The sequence below is a fragment of the Moschus berezovskii genome, chromosome 19 (genome assembly GCF_049115385.1).
Source record: "Moschus berezovskii isolate FMDL1 chromosome 19, NW_MosBer_1.0, whole genome shotgun sequence".
NCBI lineage: Eukaryota > Metazoa > Chordata > Mammalia > Artiodactyla > Moschidae > Moschus > Moschus berezovskii.
The window spans coordinates 18,537,484-18,565,068 of record NC_142478.1 but is presented as its reverse complement, the minus strand read 5'-3'; the positions used below and the strand labels follow the sequence as shown (position 1 = coordinate 18,565,068).

General features: G+C 39.9%; 1 protein-coding gene across 4 annotated transcripts in view; it reads right to left on the bottom strand.

Annotated features, from left to right (window-relative positions):
* Window positions 1-27,585, bottom strand: part of INPP4B (inositol polyphosphate-4-phosphatase type II B) — an 894,316-nt gene that overhangs the window by 409,613 nt on the left and 457,118 nt on the right. For 3 of the 4 annotated variants that reach the window (XM_088828009.1, XM_055404679.2, XM_055404683.2), the window contains 2 exons: window positions 2,175-2,293; window positions 32-148 (listed from right to left, as the gene is read on the bottom strand). In XM_088828009.1, the coding sequence (XP_088684135.1) occupies window positions 32-148; window positions 2,175-2,293 (236 nt within the window). Of the gene's footprint in view, window positions 1-31; window positions 149-2,174; window positions 2,294-27,585 lie in introns of those variants that run through there. The other variant, XM_055404685.2, reaches the window with a different exon arrangement.

Below are 27,585 nucleotides of genomic sequence, written 5' to 3'. Positions count from 1 at the left end.
CCAAAGAAAGAAATTAAGTTCAAGTACTTACGGTGTCATGAGACTTATCCTTGACATCATAGACTGTTAGCTTTATTTTGGTCTCCTCATAGATGGGATACTCAGATGGGAATGTGACACCAGTCAAGAACAGTGGGTCTCTTGTTCCCTGTAACAGCATAAGCAGACAACTTTGATTCAATAAGGCAGCAACTGCACTTGGCAGCCTGTGGTGACACATGAGAATGCAGAGAGTGTCTGGGTCTGTTTGTTTTTCTAGGAAATGATTCTATTAGAAGAGAGATCTGAATTGCCAAAGAATGCCCATGGGCAATAACATGGCCCAGGGCCCCAAAGTACTGATAGAGCTGTAGATAGTAGCAAGCCTTGCATCCTTGTCAGAGCTGCTAAGAATCTTGAAAAATAATTTATTTTCATTACATGCAGAAGCATTTAGGGTCAGCTGTCATTACATTTAGCGTACATTTAATGGATATAACCTGTGACTTATGCAAATAACCTGAGATGTTGACTGATCAAATTAAAAATGAAGCTCTTTTCTCAACCACTTGCTAATCTTATGCTGTCCATTTATTTCCTTTCTGTAATGATTCAACTGAAAGCCACACTCTGATAGCATTCATTTGTTTTTAGATGTTCAGCTGTATTTTTTTTTCTGACTGATTTGAAAACTAATGAAAGAAACTAAATATGATGGATTTGGGGCTATGAAATTACTATCTCAGGATGCAGTGCACAGAGTATTTCCATGCCTCAGAATTCATTTTTAGAGAGCTGACATCCAACATTAAATTTTGCATCTATATTTAAGTATGCACAGTGTTGAATATCATGGAGATGTTTGCTAGAGTTCTGTAAGTCAGTTGTTTATGGAAGCTTCTGGAAACTGAAGTCATTCATTCTTTCTTCCTTTTATTTAACTAATACTGCTTTTTGCTTGGCACCATGTTAGATGCTGTGCAAAACACACAGTGAATGAAGCAATCAACAACAGCTATATATATTCAAATCAATGTGTCAAAATACATAATTGATTTTAAATCTTGACAATATTTTTAAAATAATCAAGTTGGGATAATGCTTGAAAATAGTTTTCATATAAATGAACAATTTTCCAATTTTGGTTGTCTTCGAATGAATAAGATTATTTTTGCTTATTCAACCACAACTTTAACTACAAATGTTACAACTAGAAATGATACCAGCACTGGAACCTAAAGTTTCCCAAGGACAGATTCAGGGCTATGTGTAAGATCTGGGTCACTCCCATTGGTAAAATGTGTGGAGTTTTGTCTGAATCATCTATTCCACCAACGGCAGTTAGCAAGCCTAGTCTGGAGTAGGCGACTTAAACTCCTGCAGAGAAACTCCACCTTCAAAACAGACAGGGCTCCCAAGCCTAAGAAAAGTGAATCTTGGCGTTCAGAGGACACTTTCTTTAATGCCAGAGACTAAGTAGCCCTCATTCAGTAAGGCAGTGAAATATGTGTGATGAGAACAAAATAATCAAAAGGGAAACACTTCCTCTTTTGAATCTGATCCAACACAATAACAAGTTTCCTCCCAACACATTTTGAACGTTATATAAGCAACAATAAATGTAAATAGGAAATCTCTCATCGGATGAGTAATATTTACACCTTTTGCCTAGAAACATTACAGTGTCTCCAATTAATCATCTACCTTTCTTTGAAAAACACCATACTTTAAATAAAGACACACACGAAAGGCAGAGAATATGAAGTTTCCACAGACAGTCTGAAGGAAACAGAAAAAAATGAGAAGGGCAAAAACAGTTTTAAACATCTCTAGGTAATTTACAACTTTCTTTTTTCCCTGCGAAGATACTTCATTTAATTAAAATTTTATATATAGTTTTTTCTCTACTTAGTACTCTATCCAAAGATTCAAAGTGGGGATTTTCCTTTTACTTACTAAAGAAAAATAAGGTCTTTTATAAAAATTTTTTAAAAGGGCAAGTTCTTTCCCCATTTGTTTATCCTGGTCAGTTACAAATGCATGCTTAAAGCTCAGGTATGCCTTGCTAAATGACAGAGGACAGTAACTCAGCACAGCTGTCAGCCAGGATCTAAGGTAATTGAGCTGTTTGCTCAAATCCAGACAGCAACCTAGAGATAGTGAGAGTGTGCTTTGCAAGCACACAGCACGCTCACCTCAACAATTTCGGTGCTGGAGTATCTTGTCAGACCCTGCTCCGCGGGGTGGATTACTGAGATCTGGACCAGTGTATTCAGCTTCCGATCACGGACAGGAGCCACGAGATCCTTGCATGCTGCCGATGGCAAAGCAGAAAGAGAAAAGAAACTAACACCGTGTCTCAGGGAAAACTTCTGTCCCGGGTTGGAAGAAGCGTCGGCGCGCTGAATGAAATCTTCTGGGAGTTCTGGGCAGATTTTAGAGGAAGTCCCTTGGAAGTACCTTACAGAAATAGGAAGTCACGTGCTGCGGAGCTGAACTGAGAATGCATTTCCACTGGCCACACTCGCAGCTCTTGCGAGTCTCCACTGCCCCGGGATCCTCACTCTCCTGTATGACTGCACACACGTCTCAGGGCCTTTGAGTGACTTTAATTAGTCATTAAACCCCGACTTTAACTCACACCCCTAGACTAAGTAAATTCCCGGGGCCACATCCGGGAAACTTTACGCTGCTCCTTATTGACACTGGCTGGATTAGTTCACTTGTCAGAAGGCACACTTGGTATTTACCTATCTAGTCACTATCCGTTCACTCTTGCAGTCCTACAGATTCAGGGCTGGGTGGTTGCCTTTCAGCTGCACACAAGCCTGAGGCAAAGGGCAGAGGAGGAAGAGGAGGGGTTAAAAGCTCCTCTGTCCAGATTCTAGCCAAGCCTGGGAGGCAGAAATGTGGAAAAAGGATGGGTTAATTCTTGCCTGGGGGCCACAGACCCAGTAGGACCTTTCCCTTGAGATACCAGGCTCATATTACAGAGGCTCCTCACCATACCATATTTACTTGAATATTTTCTCCACCCACATATCATTCCCACAATTTGGGGAAGAAAAATCCAAAACATATTCCTTTTCAGCAAATCCATTATCTCCTCAGGTGTTTCCCTTTCTGGCTTTGAAACAGTAATTTTACTACCTGTATTTGGATAGTGAAGTATCATGCAGTGTCCCCTCGAGAGAAAGTTAGTCACTCAGTCCTGTCAGACTTTTGCCAGCTCACAGACCTTAGCCTGCCAGGCTACTCTGTCCAAGGAATTCTCCAGGTGAGAACACTGGGGTGGGTAGCCATTCCCTTCTCTAGGGGATCTTCCCCACCTAGGGATCCAACCCTGGCTCTCCCACATTGCAGGCAGATTCTTTACCATCTGAACCACCCCTTCACTAGAGGAGAAGGTTCAAATTAGACTGAGCTGGTGGCTGGGGGCAGGCTGACACTGGGGTTGGGACTGAGAAGTAACCCCCAGTCCTGGATTCATGGGGAGCGTGTGCTGAGCTCTATACTAGCCACACCTCACACCTCTGACCCTTGCAAGAAAAAAAGAGGGAAGGACACAAGTATTTAAAATACATTATTACTCTTCAGCAGTACACAAGACCTTCATCCACTAGGCCAGAGGTTCTAGGGCTTAAACTTGAAAGCAAAGGAAATTATAAATGTAATTATCACCTTTTCTTTGCTTACAAATTAGCTCATTTACAGAAGCAGACTGGAACAGAGGGAAAAAGCAGGAGTTTTGGAATGAAACAGAGCTGGTTTTCAGCTGGTTCTACTAGCTAAGCAATGCTGGGTAAATTATGTAACTTCTTAACTTATTGATAAACTTTGAGATCCTTTAAATCCTGCACGGTATTTTTGTTATATTTTCTTTTCCTTATTTAAACTATATGCCTCTAACCATACAAGAAAGCTTAGGAAAGCATGTGTGGAAACATAGTAGCCACAGTTTATTTAGCCATCACTAGTTTTGAGTCTTTTTGCCAATTGTCTCTTTATTTCTCAAAATGGTGCCTTGAATTATTATTTAAGTTTTACATATTATGAATTAGAGGCTTAGAAACATTAAGCACTCACATTTTCAACACTAGAACTCTCTCATAGTTTTCTTACATCATACCCCAACAGTTCCATTTCATTTCTTGGCATACTAAATCCCTTTCTCGCACAATGGGACCTCTCTTTGGGAGAGCTACTGCCATAATTCTTTATTGTCTAACACAGGAGATCTAGTTTTAGAAAATACTGATGCAAGGTTTCAATAATGTCAACATATCACCGGAAGGAAAAAGAAAAAGAAGATAGATTTAGACTTTACTGTTCTTTGGTGGTTATTTTGATCATTTCCTCTACTTGCCTAATGAATGTTTATCACTCATTCTCTTGGCTTTCTGCTCACCGTGGACAGCTCTCTCTTCATTTACTGATACTGACGTATATCTGTCCATAGACTTTGAAGCTGGAGCCAGTTTGCTCCAAACACACGCATTTTGTTCACGTCCTGCTGGTAGCTTCATCTCTACCTTATGGACTTACCACATTTGCTCAAAATAAGTTACTTCTTTTCTGATTTTTTTTATCATACTTGATTGTGGGATGTGGTTAGTTCTCAGAAGTGACAGACTGTTCTCAATTTTATCAGAGAACCTCTCAGACTGACTTTTAAAGAAAAACAAAGACTATCTCCATTAAACCTAAATGTTCTGTCAAAACCCAATTTGACAGAATCATCAAACCCAATTGTCAGACCCCCAATTTTGATGAAATGAAAATAATCTTAATGGCACTTTGTATTTCTTTATATTTTAAATCTAAAATATGGTCTAGAAAACAACTAAAAGTCACATCTTGAGTGCTCATATCTTTTCCTTCCCAACAGACCAGAGATTTTACTGTTCCCTAATCTTATAAGGCAAGATATGAGATCAGTTAGAATTCCTGAGCTATATTCCCAAATTCCTCATTTTCTACTTACATGCCATTAAGTCACAAAATCTTAGAGGCTCAGTTTCTTCATCTATTTCTTGGGGTGGAGGTAAGGAATAAATTAGGACCCTTTTATGAATGGACTTTTCTATATGAAATGAAGTTTACTAATATCATTATACTAACATTTACAAATATAAATATCAATATTTACCAATACTTAGTATTTTTTTCTTCTGTAAAATGGTTTTTGTTGACTCAGCTACATTCAGACCACTCCTTAAAAGCTCTCACTAGGTCCAGTATTTCTTTGTAAGTACCAAACCAGTACATGAGTCATTGCATTTCACAAAGTGAAACCCATACATGCTATGGATCTATACATACTGAAACTGTCCCACTGGTAGGGTGATAAATGATGAGCATTTGAATTGCTTCACAGAGGTGTTACTCACTGGATCACTGTAAAGAATAATCTGCCAAGTAACTTTTCAGTATCCACTAAAGAAGCCTGCAAAATCTGGTTTTAGAAATCAAAAAATGTCATATTAATTTTCTAGCCACACTTAGCACACTACCCATTACCCACACAAAACTCTACTCTAGGAGGGAGTGACCTGCATAAATGGCCTTCCTCAATTCACAGGACTCAAAGAACACTCTGGAGTTTTACTTCAATCATTTGGTTTTACATAAGAATTCTTGAATCAAAGGGTAGCAACAAGTAAATGCCTCTCTGCCATCATTCATTCATTATTAGATTTTTACTTTTATTTCTACCTTTTTACTGGCTTTGTTTTGGTCCAGACTATTTAAAAGCATCCTCAGAGTCCAAAATGTTTAAAATATACAAGATGTTGATAGTTTGGGATTCAAATGTGCTGGGTCCACTGAATTGTTTATTTTTTAAAGTAAAGGGAGGAAAAATCATAATATGAAAGCAATGATTTTTTTTAAAAAAAACTTACACTTTTAAACTTTTCTTTAGAAATAAAATAAATAAAAGAACTACGAGTGACTATTTTTCCTGTTAACTTGGCTATAGTTACTGGCAACCTGAGGCTGTACTTCCCACTGTCAACGCTGATGAGAGATGTTCACAGGCGTCTCCAGCTCAGATTTGTACAGGGCCCAGATAGCGCTCACTCTGCTAGAAGGGAATCCTCAGTAGAGGTTTAGTGATAAAAAACAAAGGGCACTTCAGTATCTCTGGAGAGGGATAGGCAGCGAGCAACAGGAAATCTAAGCTGTGTCAAAAGACGGGCCTGCCATCCAAATCTATTGCCTGAAGAAATAAATGCCCACTGTGGCTTCATTTGAGGATTTGTCCAAAGCTTGAAATTCCAGTCACTGTGTAAGTTAAATCCATAGATCTGTGACTAAATTTGGCCTAAGGACCAGAAGTTGCCAACCCCAGTCGACATGCTTAAGCTACTGCTTAGGTTCTTAGGGAGAAAGTTCAGATCATCTATTGCTCCTATGATTTCTCTACTATCCAAAAACCTTGAAGCTAAAGGGCAAGGGTTTCTGGGTTCTTGTTGGATTAATAGTCTGTCCACCCCAAAATACTGTTTGTTTGTGTGTGTGTGTCTTTATAAAATATCCACTTTGTTTCATTCAGTCATCATTTTTAAATCACGTCAAGTCTGTTGAGTCACTGTATCCATTCTACATTCTAGCCAACACGGGATGGAAGCTGAAAAATGTCTCCTGACCCTTGTCTCAGAGAACTCAGTCCTAGAAATTATCCGTTTGAAGTAGAACACAATTGTCAGTTCAGGTGCCTTTGAATTCAGCAGCACTGGCCAAATCCTAGCTGTCCTCAGACTTGCACTGGGTAATCAGAGATGCCTGCCACAGCCTTTCACAACAGCAGCGGCCTGAGCCACTGGGGCAGTGCCAGTTCAAGGTCAACTCCAAGCAATGGTCTCTTTCCCCTTAAGAACTTTCTTCTGTTAAGTCAGGTCATTTTTCTTGCCCCATTCCATTTCATCTCTCTTCTTGCCATTCAGTGTTAAGCAGATGTTAAGCAATGTTAAGCATCAAGCAGAGTTTATCCTCTGCCCTCTAGAAAAAAGCAACAGCCACAAGCAGAGGAGTGGACTTTGACAAGAGCGCACAGCTCTACAATTCTGTTCTTAAATTAGCCAAAGGAAGCTTAGGCTTCGAGGAGAAACCACACAGGAGAGCAAATAGAGAATAAAGACATGTTTTTTGTTTGTTTTTAACTCGCGATAAAATTGCATTTGAACTAGGATCTGGCCTAAGGAATTATGTGACTTTGGATAAATTACTCTCTTTCAGCTTCTATTGTCTAAACTGTAAAACAGAAGTCAAAGGACAGATTTCAAAGAGTTGTTGTAAAGATTATATGATGTAATATATGTAGAATGCTAGGCACATAATAGGTCCTTTTTAATTAAGATTAATATGAATATAGACTCTTTGTGACCCCATGGATTGTACAGCCCATAGAATTTCCAGGCCAGAATACTGGAGTAGGTAGCCGTTCCCTTCCCCAGGGGATCTTCCCAACCCAGGGGTCGAACCCAGGTCTCCCACATTGTAGGTGGATTGTTTACCAGCTGAACCACCAGGGAAGCTTAAGAATACTGGAGTGGATAAACTATCCCTTCTTCAGCAGATCTTCCTGACCCAGGAATCGAACCAGGGTCTCCTGCATTGCAGATGGATACTTTACCAGCCAAGCTACCAAGATTAATATGAATATAGTTATATGCTGACACAAAAATGGATTGTATCTATTTAGTATTCTTATAGTAATTAAATTCTCAAGATATTCCAAGTTGGTTCTGATTTGATATAATCTTATTCTTTTGTTAATATGTTTATTTTATATATCTGTGATATTTTGGTACCTTCTTGTTTCCACATAGATAAACACAAAATAAAATGTATACTCCTTACTGGATCATCTGTTATTTTCAGAAACCATAGTTAGCATGAATATGCCTTCTGTGAAACCAGATGTGCATTTATACTTGTTCATTTCCTCTCTGATGAGGCACTTCCAAATGAGAAGCCAAAAAAAGCAGAAAAGTTTTATTTATTTTCTGTCTGCCCTCAAAGGTATTACATGTAAATGGTAAACTCATTCTCTAAGCATGGATTTGTCTGGGAGGTTAGTGTCCCTTTATTTAAAAACAACTGGTCCATAAGGAGACATTGTATTAATAACTGAGATGTCCCAAGGGGTCATGGGAAGACTTGCTCCTCTGTTCTGTGTATTCCTTCATCAAGAAAGGAAGACTGAATGCCTATAAAGCTTCTTTTTCTTGCAATTAAAATAAATGTTACAGCTCAAACCCAGTATAGCCTGATGGAAACAAATCTTCTTCTCTCATTTCTTATACACTGCCTCCCTCCCCTGACTCTTTATAGGGAAAAAGGAAGAGACCCTTTGTTTTGTCCCTTGTCCCTCAAGGGACCAAAAAAAAACCAAACAAAACCAGGGTACAGAGGATAGGGGGCATCTTGAAGAGAAAAGTGGCCTTATCCAAACAGGGATCTAGGGAAATAGCCATCTAGCTCCAGGCTCCACCAATAGCACTATTTGTATTTTCCCATCCTGAAGAGAATCGGTCATTTCCCTAAGGCTGTGAGTAAGCCTCTTGCTGCCGAGAAGGCAGTGTTCTATTTACTTCTCAAATTCTTAGAGTTTGGTCAGCTTTCTCAAAAATGTCACATATATATATCCTTGTTCCTTGTAGTCCAGAAAATGCCATTTATCTATCACCTGATACACCACTTTGGGATATGTTTCCAGTCCAATAAATCACTGGACTTCTTTCCACGGTTTCACAGTTACCATTGCATGCCAGTGGGTCCATCCAGATTAAATCAATTTGCATCATACATTGAGATATCTGTAACATTTCAAAAGTTTAATAGCCCCTCTAATTACTTAGCCAGTACTATATGCTTTCCTGTTCTTAGTTTCTTCTCCATTTCCATTCTTTATTTTTCCTTCCTGTCAGGAATTTTAAGACAACAATTTTCTGAAGACTAGGATGTCAACCTCTGTAGTTCAGATCTCCTGAGTGGATTCAGAAGACAACACTGCTTTGTTTCCAGGTCACTGCATTCCATGATAATCAATTGTCTGCTGTAAGAGGGCAGAAAGTACAGTGCTGAGTGTGCGTGTGTGTGTGTGTGTGTGTGTGTGTGTGTGTGTGTCGCTCAGTTGTGTCCAATTCTTTGTGACCTCATGGACTGTAGCTTGCCAGGCTCCTCTGTTCCTGGGAGTTGCCAGGCAAGAATATTGGAGTGGGTTGCCATTTCCTCCTCCAGAGGATCTTCCAGACCCAGGGATTGAACCCGCATCTCTTGTCTCTCCTGCATTGCAGGTGGATTCTTCACTGCTGAGCCATCACAGAAGGCCAACTCATACTAATATCCATACCAGGAACATGTGTTGGGAACATACTCTTCACTTATGAATATATTTTTAAGGCTACTCCTAGAAAAACATGGCTCTATATCATGCTAAGCTGATTTATGCTCATTAATAATATTCTTCTGTGTTTATTCTGTTATTTCCTGTAGAATCTTGAAAAGTCTCTAATTCATTAAGTATAGCACCACATCTTGCCCTCGCTGTTCATTTTAGTTTATTTTCAACTGATAGAGACTACTTTGAAACTTTTCTCATTTGGCATTGTTTTTCTTATTTGTGTACTCTTCTGCTTTCTCAAATGTCTGCTGTGTGTTCTCTTCTATTTCAGATGATGTCTTTGCTAACCTATGTTTCTCTCATCACTCTGAAAGATGAGGTTATCAAAACCATCACTTGTATATTTATTAGACTTGGGACTACTGGGGTCACGAATACATCTCTCTTAACAAACTACAGCATCTCCCTTCAGTTAAGAAAGTACTTTTTTAAGTCTTCATAGAGGTAAAACAAAAATGTGCACCTTTCCCCTTAACTGCAGTGTGGGAGATTTTAATTTACACACACTTCTCTAAAGAGTATGTGAGCTACGCATGTCTACCTACATAAGAAATATTGGTTGAGAAAATTAAAGGACTGTGTAAAAATCGGACTATTAGATTAGAAAATTTGGGCTTATTTTTCTTTCTCCCACCCCCCATAGTTTTCTTTTCCTTTGTCTTACTATTATACAGAGTGAAGTAAGCCAGAAAGAAAAACACCAATACAGTATACTAACGCATATATATGGAATTTAGAAAGATGCAAATGATAACCCTGTATACGAGACAGCAAAAGAGACACAGATGTATAGAACAGTCTTTGGGACTCTGTGGGAGAGGGTGAGGGTGGGATGATTTGGGAGAATGGCATTGAAACACGTATGTTGTCATATGTGAAACGAATCACTAGTTCAGAGTTGATGCATGTTATAGGATGCTCGGGGCTGGCATGCGGGGATGACCCAGAGGGAGGATAAAGGGAGGAGGGAGGTGGGAGGGGGGTTCAGGAGGGGGAACTTATGTAAACCCGGGGCGAATTCACGTCAATGTATGGCAAAACCAACCAATATAATATTGTAAAATAATTTGCCTCCAATAAAAAATAAATTACAAAAAAAAAGAAAGAAATGTCAACTATCTAAAAAAAAGAAAAAAAAAGATACTGAGTTCAAAATATTAATATTCCTAATTGAAAATTAGGATCTCACTTTCAGGGAGGATAATTATAGCCATGTAATTTAAACTAACAGTATTAATATTAGGTTTCTAAAAAGTTAGAGGGCAAAAAAGCACCTCAGTGTATAAGGTTGAAAGATAAGAAATCAGTCCAAGGAATCAATACACACACAAACTAAATAAATAAATAAACTAATACATAAAGGCATCCTCATGAAAGGATTCCTTAGACATACTGAAATAATCCCAGAATTTTTGCCCCATACTACATCAATAAAATGCTAATATAGGGAATTCCTACCGCAGGGGGCATGGTTTGAACCCTAGTCAGGAACTAAGATCCCACTAACCAAGCAGTGCAACCATAAAAGAAAAAAAAATGCTAATATAATACAAATTTTAAGGTTTTTCTTAATTAAGACAATAGGGGAAGCATGTAGAGAAGATGAGGGTGGGAAGCAGAAAACACAATTTATTGTATACTTATTACGGAGCAGGTGGATTGGACTTAAACTTTGCTCGTGTTAGCTGGAGTCCAGGACAATAACATGCCTATTGACACTGCATGATTCCATTAGTTCCGTATGCACATTTTTGGCTAATCAGTCAGATCTGTAGATCATGAGGACTCATTAGTTAGTTAGTTAGTTATTTTTTACCCACAGCTCAGGAGCCTGAGTTAATTGTTTGTTACTGACATCACTCTGCTCTGTCCGGTCCTCTGTTCGCTGGTGAGTTAGCTTTGCAACAAGAATTTTAAGATGACCAGCACTCTGACAGTAGAATCCAAATAAAACTTGAGGAAACAATGAGGCTAATGCCATAGAGAAGCAGATGACAGAGTTACTGAGGAATACAGGTAATAATTTGCATGAGGGAATTGAAGAGATCTTGTTATAGAAATTTTGCCTCAGAATTCTTGCCACACTGAGATTTGAGTGTAGCTTCTAAATTATGTTACAACTGACTTACTTATATATTAAACAAAAGCCAGATTCAGATTGTTGAGAAATAGATCCTGAAATCAAATTTGTTACTTTTCCCCTGTAAGAGAACAACATCAAAATACATCACTATGTATTATGTGTATATGTGCATTAAATAAAAACATACTAGCTTGAACTAAAAAATGGCCAAGAAGATGAAATTCACTTCTACAGTTGGGAATATTATACTAAAATAAACTAACCCACTCAATTCTAGTTCCTAATTTAAGTATCACTGAAGAACCTATTGAGAAAGAAAAGAGTAACCTCTGCCGGGAACAATGGTGCTCTTGAGAAATGCGCTTTGATTGTGCTCTGGAGCAAGGAAGGTGCCAGCTGTACAGAAGACAGTGTATTTGCACATGAAAAGAGCGAATCTGGTTCAACTCACTGTTGTCAGTATCAAAAGACTCTCACTCTCCAGTCTGTCCCCAGCTCCCCCGGCTTCTCTCATGTATTTCCCTGTTTTCGTGAATAGCACCTAGATGGCTGAGACTCTGTCCTCAAGCGATTGAATTAAAAACAAGTCTGTGCTTGTATCTCTTCTGATTTTGATCTCCCATGCTATATGATGTCAACCCCAAACTGGCCTGGCGTCATTGCCTAATAGTTTGCTCAGACTTGGCTCGTAGTACTTAGGCTCCAAATTCCTGTTCCACGTCAGATATAAGGGCCTGCAGCTTTCTGCTGCTCTTTTCAGCAGGAACATATGTGCTGCTTAAGAAGGGATGAAGATGTTATTCTGAGAATAGAGGCAGGTCCCCCTGAATACTAAAAGAAATATTGTGAGTCAGTTCATGGAAATCTGTAGTGTTACAACTAGGGTTGCAGAAGGGGAAGAAACACAGGGAACAACCTTAAATCTTTAACTCATCCAGGGACCAAGATGACAGTATTTTTCCAGAACTAGGGTTCCGGTTCAGGAAAAGCATTGAGCCCACCCATGGATCCAGCAGCACATGTGGTGAGTGGAGAGGGGCGGCTTCCTTGATTTACCTGTGAACCAAAACATGAAGCCAGAGTGGTTAGTGGAGACAGGTAGTTACGGGAGGAATGGCAGAAAAGCCAGAGCCTGAGTTGCCAAACGTGGATGTCTAAGAGAACTTTTGTGCCCAAAGCTCCTAAATTCTAACTGAGGACACAGAAATATGTCCAGAAGGAATCTGAAAGTCTGAAGAAGGAAAAAATAAACTGGAATCTGGGATGTTGCCTTCGGGGGTTGACAGTCCCCTGAGAAAATCTGAGGTTCATTTGTTTGGGTGGGAAGTAGCAAGCACAGCGGGAAGCAGCTGTTGAACCTGGATGATTTCACGCACAAAACACTGACTCACTATCTGGGTTTCACTAAATCCTGCATGAGGCAATTTCTAGCCACGCTTTCCTGAACCAAAATGCTACAGAAAATACATTGTGTATACTGTACCCAAGGGCTTGAGGTTTATTTTATTTTTTAAAAAGGACGTCATTGATTTATTTATTTGGCTGCCCTGGGTCTTAAATTGCAGCACTCAGAATCGTTAGCTGTGGGATCTAATAAACTGACCAGAGATGGAACCAGGGCCCTTGGCATCGGGGGCACAGAATCCGAGTCACTGAACCACCGGGGAAGTCTCAAAGGCTTAAGTTTTAGAAGGTGGAATTTAAATTAAGGTAATTTTTAAATTGTGAGTATATTTTTCTCACAAATATATTGGACTTAGTAGTTATATGTGGGATTAATAGCTTATGGAACTCCCTGTAATGCCAAATATTTGACAAGTAGATTTAAAGTATTAAATCAAAGCGAGACAAGGCTAGATCAGGAAACAAGAAAGGGAAGGGAGGAGTGATGGGAATAGATGGTTAATGAACCTCTCATTGTATTGTCTATCTAGAGCATCCTTTGTGGAGGTGCAAGTTATCAGTCCTCGTCTTTCTTGGGTTCCTTGCATCAAGCATAGGTGTGATTCTTTTGTAGAGAAAAGAGAAGCTAAATATTCATGTTGAATATGGAGATTTAAGAGGGTCCATTCTCCCATCATAAGATGGTTGACTTACAGGAAATAGCACAAGCTTAGTACAGATAAGCTACAGCTAGAAATGACTAGTGAACCAGGAGACATGATACAAAGAGGAGAAGACAGTGAATCTGCGGGTGAGAAATCAAATGTGGGCTAGCTTGAGGGCAGAAAGTGTCTAGTTATTTGGAGCAAAATCCACAAGTTCAACACTATGTGGAAATAGCCCAGATCAGACAGCTTGAGAGTGGGACAGAGTGGTTCTGAGAGAATCAGAATTTGAAGGAAATGAAGAACACACTTTTCATAATATTTGGGACCTTCAAGGAGAGCCTCCAGCTCAGCAGAGTGCCTGTGAGTTGCATGTAGAAGGCTTCAAAGCCCTAGCTGTACAGGAAGTTTCAGAACAAAGGCCCCGTTGTTTACCTTACCCCAGCTAAGCTAGAGAATAACCACCTTCTCAGCAATTTCAAAACAGGTCTCCTTGGCAGTTCTTTCTTGCTCTGGGTGAAAGCGAAAGTGTTAGTCGCTCAGCTGTGTTCAACTTTGTGACCCCATGGACTGTAGCCCAACAGGCTCCTCTCTCTGTCCATGGAATTCTCCAGGAAAGAATACTGGAGTGGGTAACCAGTCCCTTCTGCAGGGGATCTTCCTGACCCAGGGATCACAGGGTCTCCTGCACTGCAGGTGGTCCCTACCATCTGACCCACCAGGTATCCTTGGCAGTTCTTTCTTGCTCTGTGCAGTACATGATCAGGGTCAGGACCAAATGACTTTGGATTTGTTATAGAATCTCAGTATCCTCATCAGGAAATAAGGACAATAAATTATAGCTATTCTCACTGGGTGCTTGTGAAGATCTAATTAAATATGTAGGGCAAAAAGATACATTAATTTCCTAATGATGTATTAATAATGTGCTTCTTCCTTTCATGTTTCATAGCTCAAATACTCTGTGAAATAAGAATGACTATATACAACTTACTTATAGATAAGGACTCACATTTTCAGAGAAGGTAAGGGATTAACCAGAATAGAAATTTTAAGATATCACTTAAGCAGTGATTTATACCCCGGCAGCATTCTTCGTGCTGTAAGTACACTACCTCATTTAATTCACAAAATAGCTCAGGAAAGATGAATTTTTCAGAACTGCACAGGAAGCCAGTAGCAGAATCAGGATTCAAATGTGCTCAGAAAGGCAGCCCAGCCCATGTTCTCAAATGCTGTCCTTGACTGCCTCTGTTTAAGTTCACACATGGTAGGCTCAATTGAGGCTCAAATCTCTGGACCTCAGTCCATTTCTGCTATTTAGTTGTCTGTTATGCTTCTTGTTATTTGTTTGTGTGTGTGTGTGTGTTCTTAAGAGCATCTCTCTAGGAAGATGAGGGAGCTTCCTTGGTGGCTCAGATGGTAAAGAATCTGCCTGCAGTATAGCAGACCAGACTTCAATCCCTGGGTCAGGAAGATTCCCTGAAGAAGGGAATGGCTACCCACTCTAGTATTCTGGCCTGGAGAATTCCATAGATAGAGGAGCCTGGCAGGCTACATACAGTCCAGGGGGTCGTAAAGAGTTGAACACGACTGCGACTAATACTTTCACAGGGAATGGTATACTTCTTGATGCTATCATAATACAGGAATCTTGAAGTCATTTTGTGAAGAATTTTGGGCATAAAATCCACACAGAAAGCAACTGTCAACTATCCAGTCTAATTACAGAACCTACTTGATCAACTCAGCCCGAGACTGATTCTTACTGTCGGTTTTCCCTAGATGAACCCCAAGGGCAGTCAGGTTCTGCCCTTCTTAATATAACTTGCTAACAACAAAATATCAACAGTTAAATAATTGTCTTCACTGAGAATACTAAAATGAATTGCTTTTTACAAACAATTGTGTTAGCAACAACTATAAAACATTTCAAGATCATTTCTAAATCTAGAAATTTATTTTCCGAAGCAATGTGAGTCAAGAAGCAAAGGCTTTCATGCCTACGTTCAGTTCATGGATATTTACTGAATGTCTCAATGTGCCCTGCATGATTCTATGTGGCAGCCTCATAGCAGTGAACAGGAAAGCAAGTTCCTTGTTACATGGAGCTTAGAGTCTAGCAAGACATAAAGTTAAAAAAATAATAATTTAGTGAGAATTTTAAACAGGGTGATTAAACTGAGAATGTTGGGGGCAGCATGGATCAGGAAAAGCTTCTCTGATGAGGTGAAATCTGAGTTGTGATCTAAAACATACCGAGGACCAGCTGATGGGGGGAGAACAAATGTCAAGACTCAACGGTCTGGCCTATTTGAGAAGCAAAAAGAAAATGCACAAGGATGAGAGTGAGGCTGCAGAGTGAGCTGGAAGATCAGTGCAGGGAAAGGCCTGCTTCCCAAGACCCATCTAGAGTGTGGTAAGATATTTCAATTTTATTCTTTCTTTAAAAAAAAATTATTGGAATACAGCTGACTTACAATGTTGTGTTAGTTCCAGGTGTATAGCATAGTCGTTTAGTTATATATATATATATATATTTCATTATTTTTCATATTCTTTTCCCATATAGGTTTTTCAGACTGTTGACTAGAATGTCCTGTGCTATACAGTAGGTTCTTATTGATTACTTATTTTATATATATTTGTGTGTGTATGTTAATTCCAAGTTCCTAATTTAGTCCTCTCCTGCTTTCCCTCTTTGGTAACCGTAAGTTTGTTACCAAAACCTGTGTGTCTGTTTCTGTTTTGTAAATAAGTTCAATTATATTATTTTTTAATGGATTCCAAGTATAAGTGATATCATGTGATATTTGTCTTACTGTCGGTTTTATTCTAAGTGATTTCACTTAGAAGCCCCTGAAGGGTTTTAACTATGGAAGTAAAGAAATCACAATTCTGTTTTTAAATTATTTATTCTGGCTCGTTCACTAGGAAGAGAGTGTGAAGGGGCAAGAGCAGATGCAAGTAGACCCAGGAGGACTTGGTAACCAGCCCAGGTGAGAGCTGACAGCTGCTAAGAGTTGAATGCTGTCAGTGGCAACGGATAGAGGTGGTCAAATTCCAAATATATTTTCAACACAGAAAATGTAGGACTTGATGATGGATTTGACATGAGGTTAGGGAAAAAGAAAAATCAACAGAGAGACTTTGAGGATTTGCATAACCTAAATAGATGGGGAAACAGTGGAAACAGTGTCAGACTTTATTTTTTTGGGCTCCAAAATCACTGCAGATGCTGATTGCAGCCAGGAAATTAAAAGACGCTTACTCCTTGGAAGGAAAGTTATGACGAACCTAGACAGCATATTAAAAAGCAGAGACATTACTTTGCCAACCAAGGTCCATCTAGTCAAGGCTATGTTTTTTCCAGCGGTCATGTATGGATGTGAGACTTGGACTGTTAAGAAAGCTGATCGCCGAAGAATCGATGCTTTTGAACTGTGGTGTTGGAGAAGACTCTTGAGAGTCCCTTGGACTGCAAGGAGATCCAACCAGTCCATTCTAAAGGAGATCAGTCCTGTGAGTTCGTTGGAAGGACTGATGCTAAAGCTGAAACTGCAATACTTTGGCCACCTCATGCGAAGAGTTGACTCTCTGGAAAAGACTCTGATTCGGGGAGGGATTGGGGGCAGGAGGAGAAGGGGACGACAGAGAATGAGATGGCTGGATGGCATCACCAACTCGATGGACATGAGTTTGAGTGAACACCGGGAGTTGGTGATGGACAGGGAGGCCTGGCGTGCTGCGATTCATGGGGTTGCAAAGAGTCAGACATGACTGAGCAACTGAACTGAACTGAATGGATGGTGACATATTTTAAGGAGATGGGTATCTTTAGGGAAATGAAATGTTTGACGGACAGAAATGGGAAACAATGTTTTAACTATCTTGAGTTTAAAATACCTCTTAGGAAGTCAAGTGTCTTGAGCAAATGATACTGTGACATGCAGAGCAAGGATCAAAATTAGAGGAAGGAAGTGCTCCAGAGGGGTTTTAGTTACTCAATCGTGTCCGACTCTGTGACCACATGGACTGTAGCCCACCAGGCTCCTCTGTCCATGGGATTCTCCAGGCAAGAATACTGGGGTGGGAAAAAAAAAAAAAGAATATTGGGTGGATTGCCATTTCCTTCTCCAAGTGCTCCAGGGACCAGATCCTAAGATCTGATGGTTTACCTCTCAGACACAGAATTAAAGATACAATGAGAAATAGAAAAATGAGGGAGAGTTCTGGTTCGAAACCTTTGTCTTAAAGGTGTGTTCCCTTCTCATGCATCTTCCTTGATTCATTTAAGTCCAGGGCATTTCTTCCCCTTAACAACAAAATGACTCTTGGTGTCTGAAATAGCCAAAAGTACATTTTCCTTCTTTAATTCCTCGAAGGTCGCAGAATCCACAGTGACAAAGCGAATGGGCTCTAGAGCGAGCCTGCCTGGATTCAAATCTCAACTCCTCAGGTTCTCCATAATTCAGTTCCAAAACGTAGACGATAATGGTGCCTAAAAACTAAACTCAACATTTGTGATGGTGATGGACAGGGAAGCCTGGCATGCTGCAGTCCATGGGGTTGCAAAGAGTCAGACACGACTGAGCATCTGAACTGAATGGTGCCTAATCAGACTTATTATGAGGAATACATGAGATAAAATTGGTGAAGTACTGGAATGTAATAAATATTCAATAAATATTTGATATCCTTAAAAAATAAGACCTTCTAGATGAGCAAGTGGGGATATTTACTGGCCAGTTGAAAAAGGGAGAAGGAAGATTATCATATTAAGTGGCAAGTCAGACAGAGATCATGATATAACTTAAATGTGGAATCTAAAAAAATGATACAAATGAACTTATTTACAAAACAAAAACAGACTCACAGGCACAGAAAATGAATTTATGGTTACCAAAGCAGAAAGGAGTGGGGAAGAGATAAGTTAGGAGTTTGGAATCAACAGATACACACCAATATATATAAAATAGGTAACCAACAAGGACCTACTATATAGCACAGAGAAGTATACTCAGTATCTTGCAATAACATATAAAGGAAAAGAATCTGAAAGAATAACATATATATATATGTATAAATGAATCATTTTGCTGTACACTTGAACGTAACACAACATTGTAAATCAAGTACATTTCAATTAAAAAAGAAAGAAAAAAGAGAAGTGAAGGCAAGAATTACAAATTTTGGAGCTAAAGACCTATAAGTATTGTTTAAAGTCATGGACTTTGAAACTGTTTAGAGCAAGAAGGTGTTTCAAGTTTTGTGAATATTAGGGTAAAACTGATACTCCGAATTTGAACAAGTTTTGATGTGGGAATAACTTGCCTGTTCAAGCTGACTTCTGCCACCTACCCCCTGACAGCCAAGAGCAAAGTCTCTGTCATGGTCAAGTAGAGGCAATGGAAGAGTAAGGGGCTGAGCACTAGAAAAACTGTGGGCTTTCCTGTACCAGATACAGGAGCTCAGGTAAGTCACTCAACCCCTCTGAGAGTCAATTTCTGCTGTTGTAAAACCGGAAGAGCACCACCAGTGCCAACTGCAGAAAGTCAAAGCTCAAGTAAGAAGCATTTCGGAGAAGACTGTTTCGGTACAGTGGACATGCCTGCTCAGTCGCTCAGTCGTGTCCAGCGCTTTTTGACCCTATGGGCTGTAGCATGGGATTCTCCAGGCAAGAATGTTTCCTCCTCCAGGTGATCTTCCTGACCCAGGGATTGAACCTGCATCTCCCTCATTGCAGATGGATTCATTACCACTGAGCCAGCCGGGAAGCCCAACGGGGAACATGGAGAGGGACTATTCTTTCATCTCTACCAGGTATTTTTCCAGGTTTGGTTCCCAGGTAGCCTAGGATATTTGGATGCCATCTGCTCGGCAAGAAGCTGCACTGACAAATTTCAGCCACACACACGACAGCATCATGGGACCTTGCTCCCTCATAACCTCAGCAACTTCCTAATGAACCAAGCTGCAAGGCAGTCCTGATCCCTCAATTACCCATAAGTAGCAACAGATGTGGAGAAGGCGATGGCACCCCACTCCAGTGCTCTTGCCTGGAAAATCCCACGGATGGAGGAGCCTGGTGGGCTGCAGTCCATGGGGTCGCTAAGAGTTGGACACAACTGAGTGACTTCACTTTCACTTTTCACTTTCATGCATCGGAGAAGGAAATGGCAACCCACTCCAGTGTTCTTGCCTGGAGAATCCCAGGGACGGGGGAGCCTGGTGGGCTGCTGTCTATGGGGTCACACAAGAGTTGGACACAACAGAAGCAACTTAGCAGCAGCAGCAGCAGATGCTGTAAGGTAGACCTGTTCCAGCATTTTCAGTGATTAGACAATGGAATGAAGACAGTAATTAGGTAAATCACACACAAAGATAAATTCATGGGATGGACCATGTTGATCATGCACGAGAGACAGATAAAGAAGGTAGAATGTGAACGTGTTAAAAACCCCTCTAATTTAACAAATGATTTGCTACAGCCATGTAGAATAATCAATTCCAACCTTCCTTAACTAAATGTTCCTGTGGTATATTATTTAGAAAGAGATGGGAACAGAAGAACAGGTATATTTTATATAATTCACAGCAACAAAATTCAGTTAAATGGTACACTTCTGGCAAATAGGAAGTGAGGCCAAAGAAGACATTTGTTCTCTTACATACTTTTCGTTTATTAACTGATGCCACGAATCTCAACCTCCTAAGGGATACCAAGCTAGGATTATGACCAGTGGCGATAACAACAGGTGTGTTTCAGAGGCAGCATGCATTAAATCTTGAGTCACCAGAAACCACTACTCACATGACAGTCCTGTTAAGAAGCTCTAATTAAGGGACTTCCCTGGTGGTCCAGTGGCTAAGACTCCAAGTTCCCAATGCAGGGGCCTGGGTTCAATCCCTGATTAGGGAGCTAGACCCCACATACCAAAACAAAGACCCAGAGCAGTCAAATACATAAACATTATTTTTTTAAATAGAAGCTCTAATTGGTTCATTTTCTCGTCCTTCAATTAAATCTCTCATTATTTCAGCAGAACAAAAACATGACGCTGGTCTTAGATAACCTTTTCTGGTCTTCCCTTCTCCCATTCTGAACTTTTAGTAATTGGCCACAAAGAACATGACTTTTGGAATTAAGAATCTATATTCAAATTGCCAACATCCGCTGGATCATGGAGAAAGCAAGAGTTCCAGAAAACCATCTATTTCTGCTTCATTGACTATGCTAAAACCTTTGACTGTGTGGATCACAATAAACTGCGGAAAATTCTGAAAGAGATGGGAATACCAGACCACCTGATCTGCCTCTTGAGAAACCTGTATGCAGGTCAGGAAGCAACAGTCAGAACTGTACATGGAACAACAGACTGGTTCCAAATAGGAAAAGGAGTACATCAAGGTTGTATATTGTCACCCTGCTTATTTAACTTATATGCAGAGTATATCATGAGGAACACTGGGCTGGAAGAAGCACAAGCTGGAATCAAGATTGCTGGGAGAAATATCAATAATCTCAGATATGCAGATGACACCACCCTTATGGCAGAAAGCGAAGAGGAACTAAAAAGCCACTTGATGAAAATGAAAGAGGAGAGTGAAAACGTTGTCTTGAAGCTTAACATTCAGAAAACAAAGATCATGGTATCTGGTCCCATCACTTCATGGGAAATAGATGGAAAAACAGTGGAAACAGTGTCAGACTTTATTTTTTTGGGCTCCAAAATCACTGCAGATGCTGATAGTAGCCATGAAATTAAAAGACGCTTACTCCTTGGAAGGAAAGTTATGACCAACCTAGATAGTATATTAAAAAGCAGAGACATTACCAACCAAGGTCCGTCTAGTCAAGGCTTTGGTTTTTCCAGTGGTCATGTATGGATGTGAGAGTTGGACTGTGAAGAAGGCTGATCGCCAAAGAATTGATGCTTTTGAACTGTGGTGCTGGAGAAGACTCTTGAGAGTCCCTTGGACTGCAAGGAGATCCAACCAGTCCATTCTAGAGGAGATCAATCCTGGGTGTTCATTGGAAGGACTGATGCTAAAGCTGAAACTGCAGTACTTTGGCCACCTCATGCGACAAGTTGACTCACTGGAAAAGACTCTGATGCTAGGAAAGGTTGGGGGCGGGAGGAGAAGGGGACAACAGAGAATGAGATGGCTGGATGGCATCATCGACTCAATGGACATGAGTTTGAGTGAACTCTGGGAGTTGGTGATGGACAGGGAGGGCTGGCGTGCTGTGATTCAAAGAGTCGGTTACGACTGAGCAACTGAACTGAACTGATATTCCTCCACTCCAAGCCCTGTGCCCTTAGGCAAATGATTGACTTCACCTGTGAAAGGGGAATAGTAAGCAGTGCCTGGCAGGTCTGTTGTAAGATCAGAGATAAAATGCGAAAAGACACATTGAGGAGATTCCTGTGTCTGTAAGCTCTGCATAGGTAGACAACTGTCAAGGGCATAGCACGGCTACAGGTTCTGCTCAGCACGGCTTGAGACTTCTCTGAGTTTCATTTAGTGTAGCCTCAAAGCCAGTAAGACTCAACACCAGGCACTTAGGAGTTCAATGTGTGATAGCAAACTGCCATGCCCAAAAATGCAGTCTCAAGACCCCTGTTCAAAAAAGTACTCGCTTAGTAGATTTACCAAGGTTATATCCAAAGTAGCAAAGGTTAACCGATCATCAAGTATATTGGGACAGATATCATTTCAGGTGCTTCTATGTAATAATTCATTTAATCCTAACAAGAACTATAGCAGGTAGTTACTGACACCAGTTCCTATTCTACAGAAAAGAAAATAGAGAATCAGAGACATTGTGTCATTTCTCTAAGGCTGCATGGCCAGCTGGTAACAAACACATTGCTAAAAGGCAAGAGCAGTCTTCCCACTCCCATTACCTCCCCATTCAGATCACAGTCTGAAATTTGAACCCGGAATGCAAAATCATTGTCTGCTATTCTGGTTGTTGTGCTGATTCACTGTTGTTCTGAAAAAATATCTCTTCAAAAGTACTGCCAGTTACTCAATTCTGTCAAAATTGAGATAGCACCAAGAAAGACAAGTCAGGCAAATTCTTGTGTCTGTAAGCTCTGCGTAGGTAGGCAATTGTCAGGGGCACAGCATGACACAGAGCCTGTTGTGTCCAGCTCAGCATGGCCTGAACCTTCCCTGAGTTTCACTCTAGCTTAGTTCCAAAGCCAGTAAGACTCAGTTCTTCCTGATACCCAGAGAAAATTTGCAAGTGTTCCAATAATGTTTAAAGACTTGTATTCATTTAGAATTTTAAAACAAGCTTCTATGTATGTGTGACAATTGTAAAATATTGCAAGAGGATTTCTAGAGCCTTAATTTATTTTCAGAGTGGGATTATAAGTAATAAAGAGGAAAATGTAAATGAGCATTAAACCCATCACCCTGGGAAACGAGCTGTAGGTTTTTGGTTTTTTTTTTCGTGTAGTTAGCTACCACCTTCTCCTGAATTGTCTCTTGTATTTCTTCTAAACCAGCAGAAATCCTGCTCCTCTTACAGCCTGATGGTTAAAATCAGGAGCTTCAGATCACACAAAACTCAACATGGATCCTGACTCTGTCACTCATCTTCCATAAGATATTTGGAAAGTTGATCGCTGGGAATCTTAGATTTTTCATCTTTCCATTGAAGATAATATGAGAGACCCCTGGGTTCAAATTAATTTATTTGTTTATGTCTAAGTATCTTTTCCTATAAAACAAAGATGATAATAGAGCATTTATCTTACTAATGGAATTGTGAGAATTAAATATTATATGTAAATTATTTAGAACAATGTACATTGAATGAACAAGCAGCCAATAAATGTTAGCTATTTTTTTTTTTAATTCCCTTTCATGGATCACAGCCTTGTTGTGGCAAAGGGGCTTGTGTAACTCAATGAAGCTATGAGCCATGCAATGCACGGTGACCCAAGATGGGGGGATCATCATCATTGTGGAGAATTCTGACAAAAAGTGGTCCACTGGAGGGGGAAATGGCAACCTACTCCAGTATTCTTGTCAGAATCCCATGAACAGTATGAAAAGACAAAAAGATATGACACCAGAAGATGAGCTCCCCAGATCTGAAGGTGTCCAGTATGCTACTGGGGAAGAGTAGAGGGCAATTACTAATAGCTCCAGAAAGAATGAAGCAGCTGGGCCAAAGTGGAAATGACGTTCAGTTTTAGATGGGTTTGGTAGTGAAAGTCCAATACTGTAAAGAACAATATTGCATAGGAACCTGGAATGTTAGGTCTACGAATCAAGATAAATTGGACGTAGTCAATCAGAAGATGGCAAGGTGAACATTGATCAACATCTTAGGACTCAGTGAATTAAAGTGGGCAGAAATAGGCAAATTTAACTCAGATGACCATTATAGCTACTACCGTGGGCAAGAATCCCTTAGAAGAAATGGAGTAGCCCTCAGAGTCAATAAAAGAATCTGAAGTACAATGCTTGGGTGCAATCTCAAAAACGACAGAATGGTCTCAGTTTGTTTCCATTCAACATTTCAAGGCAAACCATTCAACACTGAAGTAAGCTGCCTATGCCCCACACACTGATGCCAAAGAAGCAGAAGTTGACTGGGTCTATGAAGACCTACAACATCTTCTAGAACTAAAACCAAAAATGATGTCCTTTTCATCATAAGGGATTGGAATGCAAAAGAAGGAAGTCAAGAGATACCTGGAATCAACAGACAAGTTTGACCTTGGAGTACAAAATGAAGCAGGACAATGGCTAACAGAGTTTTTAAGAAAATCCTTAAAGAAATGGGAGTACCAGGCCACCTTATCTGTCCCCTGAGAAACCTGTATGCATGTCAAGAAGCAATATTAGAACCAGACATAGAACAACGTACTAGTTCAAAATTGGGAAAGGAGTATGACAAGGCTGTATATTGAAACCTTGCTTATTTAACTCCTCACAGAGTATATTATGTGAAATGCCATCCTGGATGAGTCACAAACTGGAACCATGATTGTTGGGAAAAAATATCAATAATCTCAGATATGCATATAATACCACTTTAATGGCAGAAAATGAAGAGAAACTATTATAAGAGCCTCTTGATGAGGATGAAAGAGGAGAGTCAAAAAAGCTGGTTTAAAACTCAACATTCAAAAAACTAAGATCATGGCATCTAAGATCTACTTGCTATCACTCCATGGCAAGTAGAAGGGAAAAAAAGCAGAATCAGTGAAACATTTTCCTTTCTTGGGCTCCAAAATCACTGTAGATGGTGACTGCAGCCATGAAATTAAAAGACACTTGCTCCTTTGAAGGAAAGCTAAGACAAACCTAGTCAGCATATTAAAAAGCAGAGACATCACTTTGCCAACAAAGGTTGATATAGTCAAAGTTGTGGTTTTTCCAGTAGTCATGTATGGATGTGAGAGCTGAACCATAAAGAAGGCTGAATGCTGAAGAATTGATGCTTTTGAATTGTGGTGCTAAAGAATACTCTTGGACTGCAAGGAGACCAAACCAATCAATCCTACATGAAATCAACCCTGAATATTCAATGAAAGGACTGATGCTGAAGCTGAAGTTCCAATATTTTGGCCACCAGATGTGAAGAGCTGACTCATTGGAAAAGATCCTGATACTGGGAAAGATTGAGGGCAGGAGGAGAAACGGGCAACAGAGGATGAGGTGGTTGGATGGCATCACCGACTCAATGGACATGAATTTGAGCAAACTCTGAGAGATAGTGGAAGACAGGGGAGCCTGGTGTGCTATAGTCCATAGGGTCGAAAAGAGTCTGACATGACTTAACAACTGAACAACAACACATTTTTTTAACTGGAGTATAATTGCCTTACAATGTTGTGTTATTTTTCGCTGTTCAACAAAGTGAATCAGCCATATGTATACATATATCCCCTTCCTCTTGAGTCTCCCTCCCACCCAACCCTCTGGATCATCACAGATCACTGAGCTGAGCTTGTGTTTTACAGCAACTTCCCACTAGCTTCATCCCTGCCCCTCCCCCATCATATCCACATACATGTTCTCTGTGTCTCTATTCCTTCCTGGAAAATAGGTTCATCTGTAATGTTTTTCTGAACTCCATATATTAATATATATGTTAATACATGATACTTGTTTTTCTCTTTCTGACTTACCTCCCTCTGTATGCTATTTTTCATGTTATTATCCTGTAGAACTGTGGTAGGAAAAACATAGCATCTTGTTTGCAAAGAGGGAAGCACATGACAGGTACTCAAAAACCAGTAGCTTTTACTGTGCCCATAATGCCTTATGCTTAGAAGGTGCTCCTCAAAATTACTGCTCAATGGAATGCAATGCTTAATAAGGGAAGTATCACACTATAGGAATAAAGAAAATGGGATGAACTTATAATGAGGCAACAAAACAGAGCAAGTGCATTCTTAAGAGTTGCTTCTCTTGCTTGCAAAATCATCCTGCAGCTTATATGAAGAGGTAATATTTTTATTAATATTTTTATCAATAGATTAAATACAAAAATATACCTCTATGCTTAGTATTCCCTTTAGCTTACCCATAAAGCCACATAGAAAGTAAAAATACTAAAGATATAGTAAAATCTTCCATTCTCCCATTGGAGCTTTAAAAAAGTCAGAGCTTTATGATCATTTATAAAACACAGATCAGCAGGAGAGAAGTGTGAACACAGGAGAAAACTGGCAAGTTTGCCTTCCTCAATTTTTTTTTTCTTTCTGAGAAACATATAAAACAATGACTGATTTATAGCTATTCATAAACTATGAATGGATCTGACATGCAGGTTAACGAAAGCCTTAGCAAGCTATAAAAGCCGCCTCTATAAAGAGATGAGACAATTTTTGTGCTGCTTGTCAATTTGGGCATATTTTATACACATTTTCAAATTCTGAACACAGAAAACTGATCACATGATTTACATGACTTTTTTTTTTTCCTAGTTGGGATGTGAGATATATGGTAGCTGTTTATAGAAAATCTAAGATCAGTATGTAGATCACATATATGATCCAACAGAAGAACAAAGTTTTTAGAATCAGCATTCTCCTTGTCCTTATTGAATGCTATAGTGGCATTCAATATTTGAAGTTACTAACCCAAGGACATCTTGCCTTTGTACCATGACATAATGCTGTGAGGGAAATGAATTTTAATCACTGAATTCTAGGCTGGGACACATCATGTACCTAACCAGGTATATAGTGGGTTGCCTGTCCACAAAACTTTTTTTTAAAAAAAATCTCTATTTCCATAGAGAAAACAGAGTTTCTACAAGGGTATACTTCAGTTTGTTTATTTAGTCACATTATATATGGCAGAACTGATGTGGCTTACAGAGTAAATGTGAAATAATTTTCTATGAAGTACTTGAAATCACTGATTTTTCAGTACATACCATGATTTCAAAGACCCAGGAGGCAGATGAATCAAGAAATCTATTTGAGAATACAGATTTTATTTTCTCTTCTAGGAAGACAAGATGGCTGGCTTTTTGTACATAAATTGGTATAATAATACGTATTGTATGAACATGGTGTAAGTGTGTATTCTAAATTCAGAGTCTTCATCTTGTTCTGAACCAAACATCTACTGCTCTCCTGGTCTAGAATGTGATTCCTCCTTTCCTCCCAGTTCGAGTACTGTTTTCTTCCTTCACAAACTGGCTTTAGTTAAATCTTCCTTGGAAGGGAGACCTGGCTGGCTCAAACAGTAGGAATCTGCCTGCAGTGCAGGATCCCTGGATTGGGAAAATCACCTGGAGGAGGGCATGGCAAGGCACTCCAGTCTTCTTGCCTGGAGAATCCCCATGGACAGAGGAGCCTGGCGGGCTACAGGCCATGGGGTCGCAGAGTCGGACAAAACTGAGCGACTAAGCACAACACATCTTCCTTGAAAAGCCTTTGACTACTTTTTTTCATATTAGTTTGATCTTTTTATATTCTTCAGTTCAGTTCAGTTCAGTCGCTCAGTCATGTCCGACTCTTTGCGACCCCATGAATCACAGCACGCCAGGCCTCCCTGTCCATCACCAACTCCCGGAGTTC